The 27023-nt window shown below is 42.6% G+C and overlaps 1 protein-coding gene across 1 annotated transcript; it reads right to left on the minus strand.

Moving 5' to 3' along the window:
• Positions 1–8564: 8564 nt before the first annotated feature.
• IL13RA1 (interleukin 13 receptor subunit alpha 1) lies at positions 8565–26572 on the minus strand. Its single transcript, XM_059824566.1, is given in 12 exon segments — positions 8565–8704; positions 10301–10385; positions 10988–11084; positions 11549–11681; positions 12926–13077; positions 13464–13648; positions 15844–15964; positions 17821–17956; positions 20058–20215; positions 24460–24568; positions 24570–24688; positions 26509–26572. Coding segments are annotated over 12 exon segments (1479 nt in total). The 3' UTR covers positions 8565–8584.
• Positions 26573–27023: the final 451 nt, after the last annotated feature.

Here is a 27023-nt window from a genome sequence, read left to right on the forward strand (position 1 = left end):
GCTTTGTCATGTCTGTTATTTAAATATGAAGAATCGCGGTCCTATTTCAGATCATCCAGAAAGACACTTGATGCCCATCACAGGAGGAAAATTTCTCCCTTGCACGCTGGTGTCCAAGAGCTGGGTCAGTACAGACGGCAGGAAAAGCTGAAAGGCTGGGAGCAGCCGTGCCCCGGGGAGAGCACCCCGGGAGATGCCCAGGGAGGAATTGCAGGGCTGCAGCAACACCAGCTGCCTCCCGCTCCCTGCCCTGGCTGGCCCACGCCACAGGCTGGGTGGAGTGGGATGGAGCTCCACGAAGGTCTGCTCCGCATTAGCGACAAAGCTCTCGGCTGCTTCCTCTTCCTAGTTGCTTAAAAAAATACAATTAAAAATTTACATTTCCCAGTCCCAGGCAGGGTGTTACATTTCCTCAAGAGGAAGCAACGCTGTACAACAGCTGAAATCAGCTCCGGGTTGTGTAAACTACACCTCTGTTACCCAGGGAGAGACATCCACTCTAATCCCAGTGTTACTAACATCCACAAATCTGCATGGACCACCCTGTGTTTATGGTAAATTCACAGCTCTGGAAGTCTTCGGGTAAATAAAATGAACACTGTAAAATTCATGTGCATTAAGAAAAAGTTGATATACAGCTTTCCCACTTACAGATAAAAGGTTGCAGGTGTAAATAAGACCGTTTAAAGACCAGTATCATGAAGTTGGGCCCTAGCAAGCTGAAAAGCTCTTACTACTTACAGTGCATCTTGAGCACAACAGAGCCCTGAACCCTCTGACTGCTTTTTAGAGTACACTTCCCATTTTTGTTCAAGAGCACAGCAACAGAGCAAAAAACTTGCATTAAAAAAAAGTGCACGTAAACATTTTTAAAATTACCATTGATGAGTGTGCAAACATACGCGGCGTGTCATGAAAACAAGCCGGCGAACTATTTAGGAGCGACATCGAACTACCTTTGAGAGCACGCTGACCGGGGGAAGGCTGCGTGTCGGGACGGGTCGATGTGCACGCCAGCAAGGCTCTGCCTCCCCGCCTTCCCACCCGGCGCTTGTACCATATTTGGTAGAGTAATGAGGACGGAAGACCAGAAGGAAAAGGCTGGCTTGGCAGGCAGTTGACAATAAAGCCTGGTTTGTATATGCTGTAATTTGTGGTCACTGTCTCGGTGAGCGCTCATGCTTCTCATGTGTTCAGAGCATGCCCTTCCTCTGCCCTCCAGCCCTCGGAGCCCCACCGGGGAGGGGGCTCTGAACCACAGCTTCCAGCACGACTGAGGGCATGAAAGCAACAGGCTAAAATGAGTCCTGAGTAACAGGGGACAAAACAGACAAGAAAAGAGCCTTTGGATACCCTACGAGCTGAAGGAAGATGAAGTGCAGGCTCATGACCCGATGGGAAAGATCAGAATGAGCTGGAGTGAAGCTTGGTGCACTCAATTTTTCTTTCGTTTTAGTCTTTACAAAAAAGGATTGCCTATAACCAGAGCAAATTAACAAGCAAATAAACATACATCCAGACGAACACGCTGGAGAACATTCGGATAAAATGGATGTCTTCAGGTGGGCAGAGCCTTATTAATCCCACAGCACGTAACGATCTAAACACTGACGCAACCTGAAAGGTGGGCAGTTTTCTTTGAGCCCTGTAGAAAACAGGAGAAGTCTTTAAAAACAGAAGGACAAACATCATGTTTGTCTTCAGAAAGGAAGCATCCAAAAAATTATTGGTCCATTTGTCCTACTTTTATATCTAGAGTAATTCTGGAATAATGTAAACAATTTCTTTATCCCTTCTTCGTGTTGTTTACCAGCCATCAAGAACAGTTTGTGCCAAACCAATCTAGTTTCCCTTTTTGATAGGCCTAACATATGAGGCAACATCCTTCTAATCGGCTTGAGGAAATAGAACAGTTCATCACTGAGATGGATATGCAGCTAGCTGAGAAAAACCCCTCTTGAAGAGCACTTACCCACCCAGCAGGACAGCAAAAGCTGCTATTTTGCAGGAATCTGTCAGGTTAGCAGCTTTATTCAGCATTTTAATCAATTTGATCATGTGAAAGAAGGCACTCCATGGATTATAGCAAAAGAGGAATGGTTAGAAAGATGTTCAGGGACACAGAGTATAAAAAAAAAAAATTGCAGCAGTTTTCCAAATGGAACAGCAACACAAATGCAATCCAATGAAATTGTTAAAAGCATTCCTCTTAGGCAGGAGAAATAAATTTTGCAGTAAGGAGTGACTGACAGGGCAGCAGCATTGCTAAAAAGCTCAGAAACTGTAGAAAGCCACAAACTAAGGACCAGCTATACAACAATCCGTTGCCACAGAAAGCAGCAGGTACTCGTTCTGGATGAACTTGGGGAAAGAGGACTGAGAGAAAAATAAGGCAATCGTTCTGCTGTTTTGGGGATGATGCAGTCTGGCTCAGGTAGCAACACACTCAGCTCTAGAGAAGACCAACAGGAACAATGAATGATTTAGAAAAACATAACTTAGGAGATGAGGTTAAAAGATCCAGGCTTTTTTTTCAAAGCAGAAAAGAGCAGAGACAGAACTCGAGACAGCGTGGTCAGGGCGCAAACCAAACGCTAAACAACCATGGTCCCTGGCGAGGGGAGGAAGGAGAAGGCAACTTAATTTGCAGCAAAATCAATTTAGGTCAGTTACTGGGAGAGTTTTCTCATTAAAGAGACTACAGCAGTGGAACAGAACCTTTGGGAGACTCACTCACTGGGGATTTTTTTACAAGCTGGACAAACCTCCACCAAGAGCGCTCTGTCCTGGCGCTGCTCAGCGAAAGAGCACTGGGCAGGTGGTACCCTGACAACTCTTCCAGCCCTACCTAAGCTTTAATAAGTGGATGATCAATACCATTTTACAAACATCCCAGAAACAAAAAAAATTGATGTTACACACCTAATAAAAATGGCCCAGTGTTTCCAAGGCTGCAGGATCGTTGGTCCAAGCCAAGCTCAAACACAGCCCATAAAGTCCAGCATACAGAAAAGGCAGATGCCCTTCTCTCTGACTGGTATGTTACCAGTTTTTCTACCTTTTATTCCCCCTAGGAAAACAAGAGACAAAGTCGTGTAGGCAATAAAAGCTCTACGAAAATCAGATGTGGAAAAAATGTTAACTAAGGGCTCTGCCTTAGTACCTGCCGATCTAGTCAGGGTTGTCTACAGTTGTATATTCTCCTAGAACATGATGGGATGTGAAGTTAAAATTAAATAGCCATACCCTGAATAACCTTCCCTGTAGCTGATTTTGACATTTGAAGGACTGAGCAGTTTCACACCTTTTAAGAGTAGCTAGCTGGCATTTCTGAAGTTTCTACACTGACATTTTATGTGAAGGAAGGAAACTAGTGAGGCTAAGAGGCTTTGAAGTGCCGGAGGGAGAAAGGCTCCAACAGGCGAAACAGATAGACACGAGCTAATTTTGGTGCTCTCACTGCCATTGTCAAAAAAATCAATGCATTTGGTTTCAACTTGCTACATTAAAACAGGGTCAGGAGAAGTGGCAATGGCATAGCTAAGTGCCTTAAAAACGCCTCACTTCTGGTATGTCAGACTTTACAGAATTGCACTGTACTTTTGCGGAGAGCTCTGAAGCAGCAATTGCTGATAGCATGGGATCTAATCGATCTTTCATTAGATCAATAGGAAAGGATGCCCATCGCACACACAGTGCGTTCCTAGCATGAAGCACATATTCAGTTGGTTTTTTTTTTAGCACAGAAGATGTAAGGCCAGCTCTACTTTTAAAGGAAGACATTAGTTTAACTCCTGGTTCAAGATACTCCTAACTTTTGATCTAGCTTAGTAAATTTTGTCCAGATTCCAAAAAGTGACAGTGCTTCAGCTTAACAAACCTCTTTCTCACTAAGCTTACAATCTCATCATGCTCTTAGCCAAGTCCATTTTAGCAGTTTGAGCCAAAGTAAATAGAGGAAAACTTCAATGTAATGAGCTAAGAGTATGATTACTGGAAGTACTGGTTAACTGGAAAGCATCTCTTTGTAGATGCTTTGTGCAAGAGTCATCAAAATAATTGCAGTACTTTGGCAAAAGCAAAACAAGGAGCAGAGAGTATTACTAGAATACACTGGCTGTTTTACAGCTTTGCGGCGACAGCAGCAATTGTCTTTCCCCGCTGAGTTATTACCTTCAGAAGACACTTGGCAGTAATCAGAGTACAGCTGTAGAAGGGATACTTCAGTGGTAAACAACACAAGGTTTACAAGCAAAGAGAAACGATTTCATTAACCTAATCAACATAGTTGGAGAAAAGAGAGCAAAGAAAAAAACACCCAGAAGTCATCAGCAAGCTTTCATGCTCTTACGCACTACAAACCCGAGGCAGAGTTTCCGGACCTGAAAGAGTTTGTCTCTCTCCTGTGCCTCCCACCCAAACCCGTATTGCTTTGCTGTGGTGATAGCGCGGATTTAGTTACATCAAAGTGATCTCAACGCAGCTAGCAGGAAGCTCATCCAAATAGAGAGATTTTAATCTGGTTTTGCATTTGGAGTTGAAGTATTATCTACAAGACACATTTCTACAGCTGGCAATGCACCCCATGGGGATTGCTCCCATAAAACAGTTTTTGCAAATATTGAGTAAAACTGAAGTATTTGAGAATCGTCTTGATGAACCTTCAATAACCCTGGCAGGTCTGCTCCTCCCAGCCCCACCGTGCCCAATTCTGGCCCTGAAGCACTCAGCAGCTGCCTGAGCACGGTGCTGGGGTGAGAAGAAGGGAGGGAGGTTTCTGCAACACCCTGACCATACCTGGGCTTCCACTCACCTACCTCCTGCTCTTGCTTGAGTGAGGGAAAAACCCTCCAAAAGTGAAAGTTTCTTCTTCTTTTTTAAATGAAAAAATAAATCAACATTTCCCTTCCAGGGGAAATTCTGAATATTTGAAGTTCCAACTCAGAACTAAGTTTATTGAATACTTTCCAGTGAATGGAAATACCCAATCGGTGAATAGTTATACCTAGTAAGCACTGAAAAACACCATGGCTTACAATTCGATGTGTTCATCTGTTGACTCCTTTAAAGCTATCAACTATGTCATGGCATTCCTTAACTGAAATAAATTAAAAGTCACCAAAAAAAGAAATAAAGGTGTTTAATTTTTTCTAGCGTGCCAAATACAGAAAACTAAATTCTTTAACATACTGTATTAAAATAGGAAAAGGTCACTTATGGGGAGTAATTAAAATCATTATTGCCACAAAAACTGTAGAATTGGAAAAGAAAAATCCAAATAGACTTGTTTTTTAACCTCAAAGTTTATTCCTTAATTTTGAATTATCCGCTCACTGAATTGAAAGGAACAACATATGCTTTCTCTGAATCTTTCAAAGAAGCCATTGCTAATGTGTTTATTTGGCACTTGAACACATTTGGGTCTAAGCAACTAGGTCATGGCTTTCATCAGTTTAGCAACCTGGCATTTTCAATGACTTCAGCAGCTAACAGACATAAAACATTGGAGCTACATTTGGTAAGGCTACAGCAACCTCAGTCAAATTCCAGTCTGAGAATTTATTAACTCTCTACAGTGTTATGAAAAAAACATGCCAATGTAGGAAAATAGCATGGCATTGAGTACACATGGGGCGAGAGCACAAGTCTTGTGCGCAGCTCCAACTCAGTTTCATTACCCCAGCTGAAAAAATTACAGTTGTATCATTCCCCACTGATTGCATGGGCTGAGTTCACTTCTGAAAGGGAAGAGGGCAAAGCGACACTCAGTTTTTCTTCTCTGGGTTCTGCATACCTCAAACATGGCTTCTTATTAAACCACTGCCATCTCTTCTGTCTCAGTTTATCTTCTCAACCCAAGAATGAAATACCATGCAATTATATTGAAAAAAACATTCAAACATATTTATTCATTCTTTAAACAAACTTACAGATCAAGTAACTGCAACAAACAAATGATAGCAAAACGTGGAAAATTTCAAGCTAAAAAAACCCCCCTTGTTTATTACAAGACACATTAAAGATTAAAATATACTCAGACACTTATTTTACATGCCAAAGCACAAGCTCAAAAAAATCCATCCATTAGGAAGTGTGTCAATTATTATTATTTGTGAAACAAAGAATTACCCAAATAATTTCTATATAGTAATCTAAACCATCCTCTGTATTTACTTAAGTCTTCCTTCTGGCCTCATACCTTCTGTCTGTTTTTTCTACTCCTTTGGCTTTATAAATTTGGGGGTTTTTTTGTTTTTCAAACAAATAAGCTTTGGTTTTACCATAAACACTAAAACAAAAGTCAAAAGAATTTAGGGTAAAGTACTGAGGATCATCTTCCTAGATTGCTATACTGAGAGCCATAAAACTTTATATTATACTGTTATGCTTACTTATATTGAAATCATACATTTCTGTTTGTCTAGTGGTCTATGATGAGCAACATTCTACATGAGGTAGATTTGAGAAATATTTATATCGCTATAATGTTATGAATATTGCAGGGGAGAGGGAGTGAAGTTGGCACAGGAATTTAATGACCCTTTTTCCCCACACTATTCCTTTACCTCTGGAATATTAAATAGTGCTGCTAGCTGACTTTGTGTAACCTGAGTTTTGGTTTATCTCACTGAAATCCCTGAGGCTTTAATGTCATTTTGTCTCATTAACCAATTTTTACAATCAGGCTTAAAAAAAAAGACATTCTAAGTGAAAGATTTAAGCTAATATGGGGTCTGCTAGTTCTGCTACATTTCTCCTCCCCTTTCTACCACCAGGAACGAGAGGCAGATAAGAGATGTGGAGGAAACTGTGTATTTGAGAGGCTCAGTGGGGACTGGGGAAAGAACTGGATTTATTAAGAGAGGGAGGGAGTACATAGGAGGGTAAAGGATGTAAATGTGTATCTAAAAAGCAAGCTCTGTTAGTTCTATTTCCCGCAGAACAGTATGTTCTAAAAATGTAGGATTTCATTTCAGGTATTTGATTGAATTGAGTTTGAGGACAGGGCTGAACTTTAAAAGGTTAGTGACTATTGAGTTTGTTCTAACAAACTTCTGAGGAGATCTCTTCCCAGTCTGCTAAGACTGTATCAACGACTAATATGTCTGCACTTAGCTGGGAGGAGCAAGAAACTCTTGAACACTAACATAACCAGCTTATGTGGATCACTTTCTCCCCATTACATTACTTTCTGCCTCCAGCACAGTCAAGGTACTGCTGTTAACAACCTTGCAGCACAGGGTAGAAACTAATGCTCAGATTACAGAGCAGAGAAATGTCATAGTTGTGCCAGAAAATGTCTGTTGACCTTTGCTGGGTAAAGCAACCTCAAAACAAAACCATCAGAAAATGAACAAATCAATGCATCATGTACCAAAAAAAAAAGTCATCAAGCTGCTGCAGTAAAATATAGAAGAAAATTTTTTTTAAAAGTCAAATCAGCACCTTGTTTTAAATTGCTAAGCTCCTAGAGGGGAAGCTCAAATCACAGCCTCGTTACTATAGAAAGAATAAAGCTTATGCCTTAGAAAGCAGGCCAAGGTTGTCATCTCCTCTTCGCCCAAATCCATCAGCTCAGCAGTAAGGATGGGTCTTGAAGTCTTTGAATTAATTTGGTTTCAGTGGTTTAGCACTTGCTAATCAATTTGACCGCAGCTCCTTAGGCTCGTGCATCCATCCTGGTAATTTTGCTGGACAGACTCAGGGTGACCTAGCTTCCAAAAAATCCCGTCTTTTTAGGCCAATATGGCCAAAGTAGAATCACAGTCTGGTGAGACTCAGTACAGTTATGTGCCACTGCATAACACAGGTAAAAAATTCTATTTATCATTTTTAACAAAGAATAATTAACCCAAGAAGTCCACGAATACAAGGCATCTGAGGACAGGCACTTTAAATGATAAAAAACTAAGCCTTTTCTATGAATAGTCTGAATACCAGCTGGAAAGAGGAGAGGCTTTTCACACACGTTTTTAAAGAAAAAACCCAACCCTCTTTCATGGGGTTTGACCAGGCCACATCAACCAGAAGCCTAAGAAGGTCAGTCCATAAATGCCTTCTGGAAAGCACCCTGCCCTGGAGCACAGGGAACAGGCCATCCACAAAGGGTCCATGCTCTGGGAGCCTAGCTGGCAGCAGTTCCACACAGTAGCACTAACCAGCCATCTACTGTAAACGAGCCTCATCTCACCCGCTGCAAAATCGAGGCAAATACTTCAGAGAAGTCACAATGCTTGCTCCAAAAAACTCATTTACAGTCTAATGTGAGGCACAAACACAAGTGCAAATGACAAGTAATAGGGCAGAGTTGGCTGGAGCCAGAACAAGAGATGCTGCTATGCAGTCAGATAAAAGTTATGTACAGGCTCATCTCGAATGATCCAAGATGAGTATTTCTAGCAGAGATGGAGGAATGGCCACTGTTAGTGATGTATTTTCTGAGCATCAGAAATATAAGGCTCAGGAAGGACTCAGTAAGGTCAAAGTTGGTGAATGTCTTGCTGGCCTCTTCACATCTACATTGCCACCTGAGGTACAGGAGCAGGAATGAAAGTTTCCTCATCTTTCACTGGGAAAGCAGAGTTTATCGGTTTTCTTTTTCAGAATTGGCACACTCTGCAGTTTCTGTTAAAATTAAAGAATGAATTTCTTCTTCCTTAATTAACCTGTCATAAGCATTCATGGAATCATCCTTTGCACAGCTCTGAAAGAGAAGAACATAATTTTTAACAGTGCTTCGTCATGGCAAGCATTGTTTTTTCAGCCCAATAAGACAGACCCATTTCACAATGTATAGCCTGTATTATGGTGAAAAAGGCAAGGTAGCTGGGCAACAAATTGTGCTTATCAGCGACATGGCTTAGGCCTGGTTGACGGAAGAGTTGTCCTCTCTGGAGACAAGGAAGAGCTGAAGGTTGGCCCCCATCTTAAGAGTGCTCCCAACTACAGCTAATGGGTGAAGCTCAAGCAGATGGATGGAGAAGTGAGGATACCCACGGTTAGTAAAGTTTTCACTGAGACCCTGAGCACATAGAGAAGATCAAGATAATACTCAGAGGCAAGAACATAGTGTTACTTGGGGCAGCAACAAAGCACTTGTCAAAGCATGACAAAATGTAACAGCTACCCTACTTATGATACTTACAGCCAAGAGTCCCATCATGACCAATAAATGCTGAAATATTTATCCAAAAGGTAGTAAACTAGAAGGCCAGATCCATGCTTTCCACATAGCTCTGGTTTATTATTAGGTAAACCCAAAATACCCCCGTGGAAAAAAGGAATACTGGATTTTGGACTCTGACTCCATTTGCAATTGGGAGGCCACAAAAGGAGACTTATTTTCAAAAAGGCAGCGATTCCTGCAACTCCTGTTCAACTGAGAACATCCAATGCACATGCAGCACCAGACACCCAGATAGTCATTATCCTCTGCAAACATTTTACAGGTGGCTTCAATTTTGAGATGCCACTGTGAGTCAGAAGGTCCCTTCCATGCAAGGACTGTGTTCAGAGAACAACATACATTGCCTCATGTCCAGGTTTGAATTAGGGCTTGTCAATGTAGTTCCCTTAGGATTTTTATAAAGGGCTGCTGAGTTAGACTTGTTTAGAAATAAGAGTTTCCATAATCAGTATTGTTTCTTTTTCCTGAAATAAGGGCTCATAGCAAGTCTTTCATCAACAAAGCTCGAGGCAGCTATAGTTAGTTTTGTTCTTTTGCCAATGAGAAGCTAAGTGTCTTGATTTACTTCATAGCTAACTGACTGTGGTAAATGTGAAAGTGCTAAAAATATAAGTTTCTAGAAGTCAAATATGAATAGCTTTATTCAGCATCATAAATATGAGCAACTAGCGAGAAAAACCTGAATGTTCAGAAGTAGTTTAATGGAGTTGCAAAAAAACCCCCACAAAACACCAAAACAACAAAAAAACCAAACTAAACCAAAAAAACCCACCCCAAAAAAACCCAACAACCAGAAAACGCCCACCCAAAAAAACTAACCCGCAAACCAACCCAAAACACATTTAAGGGACTATCAGTCTGTGAAATAACAGAATAATGCAATTCTACTAATGTATCTAGAAAAGTATATGCAATTTGAGTTAAAAAAAATCCCTCTCAGCTTTGGGTAATTGTTTCTGAACAGCTCTTACTATTGTAAATACTTAATCTTCATGCAATCTACTTACTTATATACCGTTGGTTTTAAGATAGACATAGGTATCAGGAAAAAGAAAATGGGAGCCTGCAGATTCCAGTTCAATAGAATAGTTGGCCCAACAGCTTCTTACTAACCTGGGAATCCTCATTCTGCTCTCCAAACATGCGCTTAAGAATTTCTCTAGGGTCCGGAATTGGTGGAAGAATTAGTATCTTCAGCCTTCAGAAAATGAAAAAGAAAAGCTTTAGATGAATGATGTTTTAATTTAAAAATCACCATTTCAATGTCACACTTGGGTGCGGTCAAGAAAATTTGTGGCGTCAGCTTTGACATCACTGGCCAGCTTTCATTCTCTGCAACTGTAGCCCAATTCTCAATTTTTACTCCCCAAACCAAAACGCAATGGGAATATTCACACAGATGTATTCTAAATAACTTTCACTGTTGACAAAGACGGCAGCAAAAGTAGAGTTTTTTTAAAATCTGGTAAAATAGATTATATAAGCTTAATTTTGAATTTGGACTTCATTGCTTAAAGAGAGGGGATGCAATAGCTGTGCGACAAGAATCTAACTGTAAGCTTACACAAGCAACGTTACCCAAGTGCGACCAGAGCCTGTATACGGTCTATAAACCTAATTCTAATGACTGAGGCACAGTGGTGCTGCCGTTTTTGTTATGCAATGCATGTTACGGATAAAACAGCTGCTACTGAAACATGCCACATCATCGACAGTTACCTGGAAGAGAGATGAATTGTAACCCAAGTCAAAGACCAATCAGTGTTAGTGGATTGTAAATAAAGGGAGATCGTTATTTACCTTTTTAGGTAAACTAGTAGAATTATTGTAGATACTGTTACTATTAATGGAATGGTGATTATTAAAACAAAATAGAACGTAGAGTCTGTCTTCTCGCCTGGAAAACAAAAATTATAGAAACTTAGGGACGTTTTGGGAGGCTTTTTAGGAATAATGACAACAAATTAATTAATTCTCTAATTAATTCACAGACTGAATGTTTTTCAAATATACAAGCACTTTTGTAGTTAAGGATTCATTTTTCAAAGTATGATATAACGTAGATGCATTTGGCAAGAAAATGAACACCAGCGAGACTGAGGGCTGAAGAACTCGCAGCACTGGAAAGGGGTTATTGCACAGCTACACGGATGGCAACCCCATCAACATGCCTAGCAATACAGGCAGCAACTGATGGCACTGCTGAAGGCCTAGAACTCCGTTGCCCTCTTTTCACCTAAAATTAAATAGGTACATAGGACGATGATCTTCAACTCCCATTTATTTAACAGACAAAAGGTATTAGACACCTTACAGGTGAAGAATAAAGTGCAACAAAATGGCAGGAGCAATAGTTCTCACCAATACTCTTTTCTTCACTCCAGTCACTATAGAGCTCGCTGCTGTAACACTCGGGCTTTGGTTTTGCTCTCACTTTGAAGATGTACTTGCTGTTAGGATCAACGCTAGGGATTGACGTAAAATTACTTTCAACCTAAGGTGAAAAGTTAATTTGCCTTGTTCAGTTACCAATGTATTCTCAGTCATTTACAAGCCCATTTTCATTGTGCAGTTAATGTATTCTGAATGTTTTGATGGAAGATCTTTTTGCGAATACTGAACTTCATAAAAAAAGGACGTAGTAGGATTTAACCAGCGCGAACTGCCTAAACAGAGTTTCCAAAGCTAAGATTTAAACTTAGTCGTTGCTACATCTATCATAAAGCATTTGGTATCAATGATTAAACCAAGACTCAGTGTCTGGAACAGTGCCTTTTTTTTTTTTTTGAGAAACTTCTGTGATTTACGCTGCCTTCCCCTCTCTGTCAGGACAGCAATACTGATCCAACTTTGACCACGCAAAAGTCTTCTGTAGTGCCTCTACAGAGATACACAAACACACTAGCTGGGATCAAACTTCACTTATTTTTGATCCAAAATGCCAGTTTCCTGAGGAATGTTGATATTCGAGTTTGCTAAATTTAAGGTAGGACAAATAACTAAATGTGCTCCACAGGAGAAGACTGCCACCTTACTTTTAAATTTATCATGCTGTTTACCAGTCTGATCAAACAGTACAGTATGCAGATACAGGCATGAGTACATCCAGACACTGAAGTCAATCCTTTTTATACGTACATTAAAATCAGTGTATCTAAGCGCGCACACCTTTTTCTCCCCGCCCCCCCCCCCCATCCTCAGCCTTTTTATCCACTTGCTTTTCTCTGTAGCATTCTTTGTTCTTGTGTGCACAGACAATTAATTTTGCTTTATGGTAATGAAGCCACGTCATTCAAGAACAAGGCAGTCATCTGACCGAGCACAGACCAACAACAGGAAAACCCAACACCAGCAGAGCAAAGTCCCGTATCACTGAGAAGCAAACAGGTACATGCACCGCAGTGTATTCCCTGATAAGTGTTGCTTAGTTTAGTGTATATTTCTTTATTGGACTATTCTTATACATTACTGCTTTGCCATAACAAATGATGGCAATGAGTCAGAAGACTCGTATGGATTGCGTTGTATAGATATTACTACCAGAAACCTACTGTATGGGAGAAAAATCTTATGTCCACACAACACTTCCAGCTAGTGCACCAGACCCATTCACATGCAGCATATATAATTTTTCATTTTTAAACAGCAAATATTTGAGTTACTGTGAATATCAACAGGGATTATAAAAGATACATAGGGGGAAAAAAAATCAGTTAACTGTAAGTAATGAAAAATTACTTTAATTATCTGAGCCGAGTCCAAATCACCGTTGTGATATTCAACTTCATAAAATAAACACTTTTCTGGAAAGGTGTCTGATTTACTCCATTCTACATATATTTTATCATTAATCTTTGACAGTGTAACTCGTGTTGGTGTAGCAGGTTTTACTGAAATGCAAAATGGAAGAATTAGTTAAAGAGTGTATTTCGCTGCTTACAAAAATTGTTCAAGTCCCGTATTACATAACATTACACTTACACCAGTTTGGGAACAGAAAGAGGAAAAAGTTAGCACCAAAAAGTCAAGAGAGTATAAAAACAGCTAAAGAATAAGAGTAAAAATGAGTGGAAAATGACCCTCCCACCCTCCCGAACACCCACCCTCCAAAAACCAAACCCTGCCTGTATCATTCCCAAATCAAAGATCAATAGAAGAAGGGAGCATCTAATCATGTTGTCTCATCCACAGCTTATGAGGTGCAAGCTTCTCAAACACAACAATATACTAGCAAACTTTTTTTTTATTATTTTTTATAATGTGGTTTTAAACTTACCAAGGGTGGTAGGATTTTTACTTGCACACACAGGCCTAATTTCTTCAGAATCATCTCTAATCAAAATACTTATAGCTGGGTAAGTATTGGTGACTTTCGGGAAGCTAAAATTGAAAATGCATCCAAAGATTCCTTGGTGCATAGAATAGTTGTTGCATTTCTTATGGGTTTTCAAACCATCAAACCTATAGGAATAAATTTTTATTTTAAACTTCAAAAGAATAGGACAGTAAGGGGCAAGCATGTTTTTAAACCTGTTACAAATTCTAAAGACTGATCTTGCATTAAAGCTGTGCTATAGCATATATAAAAGCAAAGCTAAGCAAAGTAAGAAGCTTCTTATTTGTCTCAAGCTTTAGAAAGAACATTATTTTTGTAAAGAGTGTCAAGTAGCAGGAAGAGAGGCAGGTTTGCTTTATAGCCAAGCACCAAATGTAACAGCTGCTTTCGGCTTTGGTTCACATTTTCCACATGGGAAAACGATTTCAAGAAAAAAAAAATACTGAGAAAACAAACTAATTTGGATCACTTCCTGTCAACAGAATTTCACTTCTGTGATAGAATGAGCTGATCAGTCTCCTTCAGCAATGCCTCAGGTATCACAGCTCTTGTTTGAGGCGGTTGAGTTTTGCCTATTGCCTGCATTTGTTTTTCAAAATGTCAGTATTCACTTCCAATAACAGAGACGCTATGACAACCTTCTTCCTTGCTTCTCTTTGTTCCCCAAGTCCCAATGAAAAGATGCCAGTAGCTTTTCCACCCAAGAAAACAGATTTTTTAATTTATTTATTAAAAGTGCTATAGAATCAATCAGAGCTTCATTTAGGAGCACAATAGGAGTGACGTCCCCCTACTTCACATCTCAGAATACAGAGGCTGGGGAAGCCAAAACTGTCTGTCCTGTTTTCAGGACAGAGCCCTTTTTTATCCACCCTTCTCACCTCCCCACCCCAGAGCAGACAAGCACCTTGCTGATGCATCAGCCTGCTCTCCTAAGCCTCCATTTCAGTAAGTATTACTGTGCACTGACTGGATTCATTTGTTCTAAGCTAATGTTATATTCAGGTTCACTTTGGATGAAAAGATAGGGTTTTAGAGGAAAATATCAAAGAACAAGAATATAAAATGGAACTATTGTTCCATTTTTACCATCAGGTAATTGTTCATTCATTTCTGAAAAACAGAACAAAAAAAAAATCCCACCTCACCTGCATTATGGAAAATGTATCTTTCAGTCCAAAAATCAAGTTTCCTTAGTTTTCAGCTTTAAAATCAAAAAAGTGGTTTTCTTTCTAAGCAGCATGAATTAAAACACATTGCTGTCACTGCAGCTACATCTTTCATTAAAATTAAGGGGTAAGTTGACAATATATAACTCTAATCTAAAGCATTATTCCAGTAAGTATCCATATACCCAGAAATTCAGATCTTCACCGTCTCATTGGTATTGTTCTTGTAATAAGGAAAAAATTCCTTTGAGTAGCGGTTTAGAGAGAGAACAGTCCTTCCTGCCTTCAACTAAAGCAGCAAGTTTTCTGCTGTTTGCTGTCCAAATGCATTAAATCGAACACCTAGCCTGCGAGACTGCCACTGGAGAGGAAGAGGAAAAAATTTAGTTCGTTAGTTCAGATAAGACAGAAAGCTGATTTAAAACTACAAGGGGCTTTCAGAAAGAAAGCTTCAATATTTCAACGGAAGCCAATGCAATCTGGCATTTCACAAGCCCCATCAACTTGCAGAAGTATGCATAGATTAGCATGCACAGCTCTTGATGCCAAGTTTTTGCTCACACCACAACTCTGTTCCTTTGGAACAGGAGTCTATTTATGGCAGTCAGCTGGCAAGCGGGGATGATGATAAAAAGCTGTTCTCCATAACTTTCAAGGTGAATCGGTTATTTATGACATCGAAGATACAACCAAAACTACTGCTAAGTGTTATTAATGCTTTCATACCATTTTCCAATGATTTAAGAGCTGACACATACATTAGTGGGTGATTCAGACTTAAATGGCCCATGTTTGTGGGGCTGCAAAGAAAGCAATTAATATATTGGTCTAGCTCAGTTCTTAATCGTTCCCTCTTTGAATCCACAATTAGAAAAAATTAGACAGCAATAGCAGTTATTTTAAAATGGGCTACAGAAGCAGCCAGTGCTTCACATAATAGTTGCATCAACCTCCCCAAAAGACTCAGCAACAGCAACCGCTTGACCCTTCAGCGGTGAAGTCTTCTGTTGGACAGGACCCAACACTAACTTGTACGCAACGCCCTGGGATTTTTCAAAGCAACAGGAAGCAGACAAGTAAAACATGTAATGTAAAATCTAAAGATGAGTGCTAAAGCACTTTAGAGTGGGGAATAAAAAGTTCATACGAACCAGTAGAACAACGTATAACTGGTATCACTGCTTGCATTCTCCCCCGGACGCCATGTACAAACCATGTACTCCAAATTGTGCCAAACACAGCTCAAGTCAACAGCAGCAGTACCTGGAATACCTGCAAGGCAAGTTGGAAAGGTCCCTTAAGATTTGTTTTGCCAGAAAAGTTTTCTCCCCGATTTGCAGAAGTAAAACGTCCCTTTTTACATAACCGAAACTATCTGGAAGGCAAAGATGGGTTACCTCTCAGGCTGCGCTGCCTGTCTCAGCACAGCAAATGATGAATTCCAGTTGTTTGCTGCTTGCAATAGCTGAAATCCCAGCAGCGTAACTTCTAAATGCAAGCTAATCTAACAGGGAATCTCAGTTTCCACCATGTCTGAATTATTACTTAGAGTTACCTGATGCTAAGGACAAGGTGTTGAGTCAGGAAAATACTTTGTTCTATACTTCAGAATTTTTTGTTCTATACTTTAGAGAGGAGTTAAGTAACTGGCAATTATAGGGATAGCACTTAGCTTTGATATAGTTATTACAGCCATCAACATTAAAAATAGTCAGCATTCAATGATGGTTATCTTCTCCAGATACAATATGAGTTTCTCGGTATTCTGAATATGGACAAAAGCAACACGGGGTAAGTTGAATTTTTAATTGAGACCCATATACGCCTAGACATTCAACTTCTTCAACATATTGAAAACCCAAATTACAGAACATAAATACAAATAAGTACATAGCAGTTGTGAATAGAGATGTCAATGTATCTCCAAGGCAGAGCAATTATGGAATAAAGTCTTTTATATACAATCTTGCATTTTTATATGGTACAAGTTCTTTATATTGTATTATCATATTAAAGCATATTAGATATTTTTTCTTTGTAACAAGTAGCAACATCTCCAAGAACTAAAAATAAAATGCACGTTAATTTTATCAACAGTCCAGATTTTATTGAGAGCAAACCCCGAACTACCTTCTACTTCCGAGCTTGCATTCTCCCTGAAGTAGGAACTGTCTAAGAGTATAAAAAATGAAACTAGTTTTCCTATTCCAAGAAGTATTTAAAAATATTTTATCCGCAAGCAGACTTTTAAAAGCCCCAACCTGTTTACTACATGCTGTCCTAATGATCTGCTTCCCTGAGTTTCCAGAACACCCATTTCACAGACACACAGACAAGCCTGATAAGGTCTCAGATTCTCCCGTCCATATGTGGTTTTCATCCACATCGAGTCGCGCTCCTGGGTTAGATTTTCACTACTCAAAGCAAGAGGCTCTATTTCCTTGCTCTACCTCCTAACTTCCAGCATCCAGCAGAATACGCTATTCCCTGAAGTCTGCTTCCTAATGATTTTGCTATGGACCCCTTATTTCTGGATGTCAAGAAACAAAAAATACTTTTTCCTTTATTCATTTTGCTACGCACAGCTTTGTAGACCTCAGTCATCCCTTTCAAAAAAGAGAGAACCCTACTATAATTATTTAATTAAGTCACTTATTTATTCAACAAGTTGTTAAATTTGCTAGATTCATCCCTCTACCATTTACAAGTGTAGGGTTATTTTAGGGGCTTTTGCTTGTATGGAAAAATCATACAAAATAAACTGACTTAGCTATTAGTCATGAAGTCAGCAGGCTTAATACAACTTAAGTTATCTCTCATCCCACAACCACAGCATAGCAGGGACAAGAGGAATGACAGGAATCACACTGTTGCCTTGGAAGAGCATTTAAATTTTACAGGCTTGCCCATAAGGTTTTAAGCATGACAAGGCTCCGGCTGTGTTTAAGTGTAGTAGAACAGTTCTGTTTAAGCTCTATCAATTGAACTAGCCCTTGTGTCTGGTGTCTCCCTATTTCTCTATGATATATTTCTATGATATTTTGGCAAAATAGGACAGAAAACAAGGCCGTGCCTCCTCAGGCCGAGAGAGGCTGGTCCATCTCAGGTCGAGCCGCTGCACGTGTTACCTTTTGGCAGAAGAGAGGTCTCCACCCATCGACTGGGCTTGGTGGTGTTATCGTACTTGCATTCACTTCTCACTTTGAAACGCATTTCCTCATTCAAGAACGTATCTGTCACACGGAAGCGACTCTTACTCCATTCCTGGGTTTAGATGGGGGGAAAGAAAACCAGAACATTTGGCATTCCATTATCAGACACATGGGAATTACTACTACTGTAAGAATACAACACAGCCCCTCAGAACGACTGTAACTCAAAGCCAGATGAAATGAGTGTCTGACAACATGTGAAGCCTCAGCATCACTTAGCTTTTCTTTTTCCTCATCAGGCGCGCTCAGAGCTCACCAAAGGAAAACTACTTCTACTCCAGTGACCTGTAGACGTAAGCAAAGGCCACACAGAGATCAAGGAACAAGTATAATATGGGGGAAAATGATCCCAGAGTTAAGTCTTCATGGATAATGCAAAATAAGCATGTTTATACTACGGGAGCTTACAGATCTAATCTTCATCTTTCTCTGTGTGTGCACATGATGAACAGAAGAAAGCACATTTGAAGATGTAACCAAAAGGCAATGAGAAGACTTGCATGGATTAAAAAAAATCAAAACAAATCTACAAATGGCTATAAATAGAGTGACATCAGGCCCAAGCAGCCCATGAGCTTCCACTTTCAGAAGAGAGTATGTGTTTGTGTAAGCAAAAGGCTTACCCTTTTATCATCCACTTTCTTAATCATCTTTTATTGGGCTAAGGGAATGCCTTTTACTTACCTGGAAACAGGATACAAAAAAATATCTTTGTTATGACCGAAGAATAGTGTAACCACTTGTGTATTAAAAAAATAATAAATATTGGCACTAATGAGAAGGCAAGGAAATCAAACAGCAATGAACAGACTAGGTTCTGCCAGCTGTAACGTAAAAAGATGCAGCACCATGATACACCGTCTGGTTCATCCTGTCATGTGAAACCGCTGTCCCACAGCTCTTTCACTGCTGCTGACCTTAACATCTGTTAGACCCTTCCACAAACTCATTCAGCTCCTTAACCAAGCAGACTTTCAACTTGTTAAGCTGTTAATCAACCCATCAGAAGAGGTAAACAGGTTTCTGCTGAGTTAGCAAGTTCAACCAGCTCATCTAAAGGTCTGATGAAGATCATTAGAGAAAGGGGTGTCAAAAATGAAATATGACCCTTTTAGCAGTGTTAAGCCATTAAATCAGCTCAGCTGTTCGCAAAACCACAGCCTTACTTCAAGTCCAGGATATCCTGGAGCTGTCAGAAAAGCACAGCAGTCACCATGAAGAGGCCACTGTAATCATCAGGCCATAAAACGGTAATAGGGCTCAGCAACAAAGGACTGTTTCAAGAGGCATTGTATTGATTTTAACCATAACCAAAATAGCAGTGCTGCCGACCCCACAGTCGGTGCGTATTCAAGGCTTTCAAATTCTGACGGTTTGGAATTACGGACTGATATTATCTCACTGGCAATAAATTTCAAAACTATTTCTCCTACAGCCCCTTCAGTACCATGGCAATGCTGCTCTCAGTCCTGACCAAACTGCTGTTAATCCACACCAAGGATCACATCTGGGCTGCAAATCATCTAACGCAGAAATAAAAACAAAAGCCCAAAACAAAGAAGTTTTACAATTTCTGTTCCAGGGAACAAATGTGTTCCATGTTGTCTTTGTAACACAACCGCTGTGGATAATTGTAAGTGCAGGTGCTGGGACAGGGCAAACATGGGAATACTTGGCATTACCTTCAGAAGACACTGTACCGTCAAATCACAACTATACCAAATCACAACTACACAACCATGTGCCCACCTCTTTCTTAAATTGAGTTCAAAGTGAAGGAGATCAGCCTTTGCAAATTGCCATTTAAGTCTTAAGCATGTAGACTGCCCTGTATATGTTTTATTTATTCTAGAAAGCTGCATAAGCAAAGACTGAAACAAGTCTTTTCACGTTATTATTACGGTACTTCTGTGTTATCAGTAGCAGCTCAATTATCAGAGAGTGACAGACAGGTTTTTCTGATCTTAAGATCCCACATGCTGGTATGAGTAGTTTTTGAGGTTTGGATCCCATGACAAGATTTAAAGGCTATATTAAAACTCCATTTATATGTATTTATATATGTATATATGCTTACACACACACACGTGCAATTTCATCACAATAAGACATTTACCGGAGCACAGCAGAGTTTAAAGAGGCGATACACTTACGGTTTTCTCCTGAAGGACCTTATCAATCACGATGTCGCTGGAATACTCCAGATCACAGCTACTGCTCACATTCTCTGGGGGGTTCCATGTCCAGTTCAGGGTGCAGATTTGGATAAATGAGTAGTCCAGGTTGGATGGAGGTGGAAGAACTTTTGCTCCTAAAAGAAAGAAGTTATCACCGTAACGATCCTGTTGGTCCACATTTTACCATTAGTAATATTGACAGATTTTTAACTCTCCAACAGAAAAGAACAGAAAAGATTTCTCAACTTCGTCAGCCCTTATTTGCTATCAGATAAGCTACTGCCCACAAAATTGTTTCTACTATTCCTTTTATCTCAGTCCATTAATCATTTAAATAATTACAAGAAACGCACACACACACACAAAAATCGTTGAAAAGTAATTTTTAAGAAATTGTGGCATTCAACAACGTAGTGGCTGTGGTAATGGAACTTATGCTCATAGAGGGAAGATGAGTCTCATTTTTCGGTTCTTTTCTGCTGCGAGTTTGCATGACACAAGCTGAATTTTTAGTAAAAATAGCATATACATTTTGTGGAGCAATTAACGCTTTATTCCACCCCAAAATTATCCATCAATGCAGTTTTAGAGAGAAAACCTTAAAAACACAAGTGATTACATCTTGCAGGCGGCACTGTATGTTAGAACCACAATTTAGCCCAATCCAAGCAAAACCGAGAATGTTACAAAACAACGAAGAAACCACAATGCTTTTTCAATTACTCACCTATTAAACTTTTAATGCTACACTCTGGCACAGTGAGCAAAACCAGTGGGGACAAATAGTAATTTACTGCTGGCGCATTTCAGTGCTACATTTTTTCACCTCCCCAAAAGCAAGATAGAAGCAGAGGAAGAGCCATGACTCAGATAGTTGCTGGGATAAATCCATTTCTGCCCTTGTTCCCTTCCTTACTCTTGCGCACTGAGTCACAGACAACTCAATATCCAGTCGCACAGCTTGAAGGTCGTATTAGAAAACAAAGAAGGGAAATATGGCAGAAAATAGAAAACTGCCAGGAAAAATTCAAGTATGTGTCAGACTCCAATTCTAGAAAAAATTACCAACTGGTAATTCCCTAAGAAAATGAAAGTGTTTTTTTTTTTTTTTTTAAAGGGCTACTGTAATGTGTACTATTAGCAGATATTTAATAAGAGGCCAAATGAGACTGTAGGGTATCTACAGGTATCATCACCACCTATTTGTCTGTGGAAAGAAAGTACCCTTGTTACGCAGTAGTTTCACAAACACTTCAAAGTGGTATCAGCTAGTGCTACAGGTCTTGCTCATCCCAGGAAACTTGCTCGTCCCAGGTGTGGTGGGTTCACCCTGGCTGGACCCCAGGTGCCCACCAAAGCTGCTCTATCACTCCCCTCCTCAGCTGGATGGGGGAGAGAAAATATAATTAAAGGCTCGTGGGTCGAGATAAGGACAAAGAGATCACTCAGCAATTACTGTCATGGGCAAAACAGACTTGACTTGGGGAAATTAGTTTAATTTATTGCCAGTCAAAATCAGAGTAGGATAATGAGAAAGAAAACCAAATCTTAGAAACACCTTCCCCCCACCCCTCCCTTCTTCCCAGGCTCAACTTCAGTCCTGATATATTTTTTTTTCCCCTCTACCTCCTCCCCCTGAGTGGTACAGGGGGACAGGGAATGGGGGTTGAGGTCAGTTCATCACACATTGTTTCTGCTGCTCCTTCCTCCTCACACTCTTCTCCTGCTCCAGCGTGGGGTCCCTCCCACAGGAGACAGTTCTCCATGAACACCTCCAATGTGGGTCCTTCCCATGGGCTGTTCTTCATGAACTGCTCCAGCGTGGGTCCTTTCCACGGGGTGCAGTCCTTCAGGAACAGACTGCTCCAGGGTGGGTCCCCCGCAGGGTCACAAGTCCTGCCAGCAAACTGCTCCAGCGTGGGCTCCTCTCTCCACGGGGCACAGGTCCTGCCAGGAGCCTGCTCCAGCGTGGGCTTCCCACGGGGTCACAGCCTCCTTCGGGCATCCCCCTGCTCCGGCGTGGGGTCCTCCATGGGCTGCAGGTGGGTATCTGCTCCACCGTGGACCTCCGTGGTTGCGGGGGGACAGCCTGCCTCGCCATGGTCTTCTCCAGGGGCTGCAGGGGAATCTCTGCTCTGGTGCCTGGAGCACCTCCTCCCCTCCTTCTTCACTGACCTCGGTGTCTGCAGAGCGGTTTCTCTCACATATTCTTACTCCTCTCTTCTCTGGCTGCTGTTGTGCAGTTGTTTTTTTTTCCCCCTTCTCAAATCTGTTATCCCAGAGGTGCTTCCACGGTCACTGATGGGCTCGGCCTTGGCCAGCGGCAGGTCCGTCTTGGAGCCGGCTGGCATCAGCTCCATCGGGCATAGGGGAAGCTTCTAGCAGCTTCTCACACAAGCCACCCCTGTAGCCCCCCCGCTACCAAAACCTTGCTACACAAACCCAATACACAGGGAAACCAGGCTCAACCCACCCCAACATTTGAGGGAGCGCAGAGGGAAGGGGCAGAACAATTCCATCAAGAGCAATTTTCTCATCCAGGTCATGGTACAGCCCCGTTTCCTTCAGCTAGTGCAAGGAAGAGGGCAGATGGAAAGGCAAAACAGCTTATTTCAGCAAGAATTCTGTTCAAAGCATCCATGACACCATTATCTCACATTTCCCAAGAGCCAGAGCTGCCAAAGCTTGAAGAAAATTCATCAAATTCCTGCAAGATTCTCAGACCTTTGCATAGTTAGAGGACAGGCAATTATTACCATCTGTGTGTCCACATGTATGTGTGGTAATGTATGCTCACACGGAAAATGAGAATAATTACTAGGATTTACTGTTTTAGTCTGAATATGCTTAGTGTTTTTTAATACTTAAAACTTCTGGGATTTTTGTTGTTTGTTCAGTTTTACAGCTGACCTCGGGAGCAGAGAAGAGAAATTTTTGTTCTTACAAAACTACAGTCTCCTCTGAGAAAACTGAACCTAGCCGGAACATCTTTGCCCTTTTATTACCTACAAAAGCCACAAACCATTAAAAAAAATTGGTGTCATCCCTGATTGCCATTCTGAAGTTCTACACATTTCTTTTTAGTAGATTTGATTCGATGTAATTCTGCTGAAGCTTACAGATTTCTAACCGCACGAAGTAAAAGTAGGAATATTCAAGTTTTAGAATAAAATTAATTAATTGTATTAGCATGAAAAGTTGCAATCTAGTAGGTGTTAGCTTAACCCATACAATTCCAAAGCTCATGCTTTAATGTTGCATTCAGCTGAAGATTTGCTTTTCTTCATAGGCTTGGCCAGTCTCATACTTTTGTCGTATAAAATATGCATACAGTCTAATATTGTTACTAAAATCTCATCGCTGCAGTGATTTAGCAGAACTCAAAGACCACCTAGGAAACATAGGCAAGACATTACTTCACTCTTAAAGAAGAAAACCACAGTGATGCTTCTAACAAAGCGCGGCAGTAACCAGCAGAGATTAGCTAAGGCAATCCTGCATAGAAAACATTTCATTTCTAAAAGCCGTAATGTGGAAACATCAACAAATACTTTGCGATCAAAGATCGTAGAAGTGTAGTAAAGTATTTGTATTTGTGTTTTGTCCTCCTGTGTTTTCATACGGTTGATTTCATAGTTATAAAACGAATTGTAACCGGTTGAAAAATAACAATTCTCTGATGTTTGCAACCGTGTTTTTGCACGACGTTAGCGAAGACAGAACTAAGAAGGCTTCGACCCCGTTTCTTATGAAACCCTCTCAGACGCACACACACACGCGTATCGTTCCTGCAACTAAACGTTCGGGTTTGCAAAAGCGGGGAAACTGAAAGTGAGGGCAAACGCGCTGGACAAAGCGCCCAGCGAGGGAAGCTGCGGGCGCCCCGCGCCCCGCCGTCAGCGCACCCGCGCCCGCCGCCGCCTTCGCCTTATTTCCAGGAACCCGCCGGAAGACACCCGCACGGAGAGAAGGGCGGTGGGCTTCTGCTTGGTTTTTAAGGCAGAGGCAGTCCCGAGAACCGAAGAGAGAGCCTAAAGGATTTCTGCCGACGCTGTCAACCGCTGCCTTACGGAGACAAGCAGATTTTCAAGCATCCCCGCTCCTCCGCCCGGCAAGAGGCAGGGCGCCCCACCGGCGCTGCTCTTGCACACAGACGACGCGCTTGGGGCGATTGCTACCGCAAAATAGAAGCGTTCCACCTAGACAGATGGAGGCAGCGCAGCTCCCGACCCACGCCGGGAGGTCCCCGCAGCGGCTCCCCCGCGGGTGCCCCAGCCCCGGCTCAGGCCGGCGGCGAGCGGCACCGCGGCCCCAGCTCCGCCGGCCGGGGCGGGCGCCCGGCAGCGCCCGGCGCTCCCGCTCCCCTTCCCGCTCCTACCTGCCGCCGCCGCCGCCACCACCCAGCAGACGACGAGGAGCAGCCGGCACGGCAGCGCGGCTCCGGGGCCATCCATGGCTCCGCCGCCCGCGCGCGGCCCCTCGCTCCCAACTTCCCGTCGCGGGGGCCGGACCAGACGGGAAGAGCCACGCCGCGGTCCGCCCAGGTAACCCGAGCCAAGCGGGGAGCGGCGGCCGGGGCGGGCGGCGACAGCGGTCCGCCCCGCTACCTGGGCAGCGCCGCCCCCCGCGCCGCCCCGCCCCGCCGCCCCGCAGCCCGGCCACCGCCGCGGGGCTGGCAGCCCCCGCCGGGCCCCGCCACCGCTGCCCCGGGGCTGCCCGCTGCCGCGGGGCTGGGCCGCGTCTCCGCTCTGCCAGGGGCGCTTCCCACGCCGTCCCCTGGCCCCACGCTGCCCCCGGCCCCCTCCCTCCCGTGTCCCCCGTCGGGCCACCCCGTGTGTCACCCACTGCCGGCCTTCCGCTCTCTGCCGGCCACCGCCGCCCCCCGCACCCGCACCGCGGAGACACTTCCCTTTCCCCCGGAGCCTTCTATGCCTCCCCCGGGCCCTCCCCAAGCCCCGCCGTGGCCCTGCCGCAGAACCAGCACTTCAGGGTTGCTCAAGGACCCTGAGCGCTTTCCCGCACACCCGCTGCAGGGACCGCAGCCGGCACCGCGCACCGCGCTGCTTCCGCGGCTGCAGCCCGGGGCCCCACTGCGCCCTCCCGCAGCACCCTGCCAGCTCCCCTCCCAGCACGGCCAGAACCTCTGAAGGACCTTGTTTCGGGAGTCGAAGTCATGGTCCTTCTACAACCAGACCTACGCCCAGCTCCGACTATTATTGAAACGTGCCCGAGACATTCATACCCTCTCACCAGGAAAGCAACTATGTTAGCACATCCCCGACTAGTTCTCTTGATGTTACACCTAGTTATTGAATCCCCCTGGCAGAACTCCTCTTTTCAAAATCCCTCCTACAGATTCAGGTAACTTCTATAGTTCTCATCTGCACTAAAAATGCATATTGTTCTTTTTCCGCTCCTCTACTACAGATTCTTCTTTCTACAAACTTCCCCAAACACACTCTGCTTCAGCCCCTTCCACACATGCTATGGTCACTTGCAATTTTGCTCTCACTTTTATGGGTGTGACGCGGCAAGTAGTTTTCCCAAATTTTCACCAAAGTGGGAATACCAACCACACAAGCGATATTTTGATACATTTCGGGATAAGGCTTTTTCTTCTGAACGAGATTTTTGTGGTAGCTAGCAAGCTTGCTCCTAGTTGCCACCCGAATACAGGTGTTCTAAAAATAGTGCAGATCCAGCAGAGAGGAAACTTTGGCTAAGTTTCAGGGCAAACCAAAATTCATTAGTGAAAATACTTATTCCTAAACCAACAGAACGGTTCAGTATTTATTCAGCTCTTCAAGGAGTTTTGCAAGAGTTGATCTGGTTTTTAGACACTCGTTTTAGAAAAAGGGAAGCGGATCTTTTTATGATAGGGCGGGGAATATCCTGTGTTAATGTTGGGTTTTTTTGCTTTTCTGCCCGTTTGTTTTTATATCCCTGGAAAAATAAGAGGATTTAGCAAATTTCCTAGCTGCTGTTAAAAGGGGCCCAAGGGCCTGCAACTATAATCAAATAAAAATTGTGGCTTAAAGTTCCAGCATGTGGAACGTTTAAGCAGTGTTACTGTGATCAGACTGTGTGACTACCTATAGCCGGCGTGCACTATGCCTGCTAGTGATGACCTCTGTGGAGCAAAACTGATCTGAGATACAGTGACCTCTCTCTTGCTTTCGGTTTCCTTGCTGATATTTTCTTCCCTCCCTTCTTTCTTTTTTGTCCACTCTTTCTCCTGGGAAAGCCAGTGCCAAGCAGACATCCAATGGTTCGCACGCTTTTGGCTGCCTGCCCGTCGTCGGAGGCAGCTGAAATGTTTTTCCCTGGCTCTGTCCCTCCTCCCCGAGCACTCGGCTTGTCATCACATTCCTGTCCCAGTGCACGGCAATCAGAACTCCTACCAAAGCCTTTGATCCCTGCCACCTACCCGAGACTTCCCGTTTCTCAATCTCATTGAGTCCTGTCCTGCATCTTTCTGTTGCAAATCTCATGCTTGCTCATGTTCTTGTTAGACAATACGTCTGCGCTGCAGTGACTGGAACTCATATAGACACACCTGAGGTATCTTTAAAATGATCTGTTAAAGAAGTACTTGGGGTATGGCTTCATGCTTGCTGTAAACTGATTTACGATCATGCCGGTGATCTGCCCTTGGCCGTGCGTTGCTGCTGTTTCGACCCACACAACCAAAGCTAGCGATCGTGAGGCCAGGCAGTGAGGTTGGCGATGCATTAAAAAAAAAGCAACTAACAACTTTTTTCTGTACATGTTCCCTAAATCAGATTAACAAATGATGCTGATGCATGGAGTGGCTGCATGATTGCTAGGTCCAACAAGAGGCAGCAGTAATTGGCAGAATGGGGCTGTGGGGAATTGTTCCTTTTGGGAGTGGAAGAGTCCTCACTTGCCCCACACCGACAGTGAGATTCCTCCTTTTTAATT

This window comes from Gavia stellata, chromosome 14, assembly GCF_030936135.1.
Source record: "Gavia stellata isolate bGavSte3 chromosome 14, bGavSte3.hap2, whole genome shotgun sequence".
Lineage (NCBI taxonomy): Eukaryota > Metazoa > Chordata > Aves > Gaviiformes > Gaviidae > Gavia > Gavia stellata.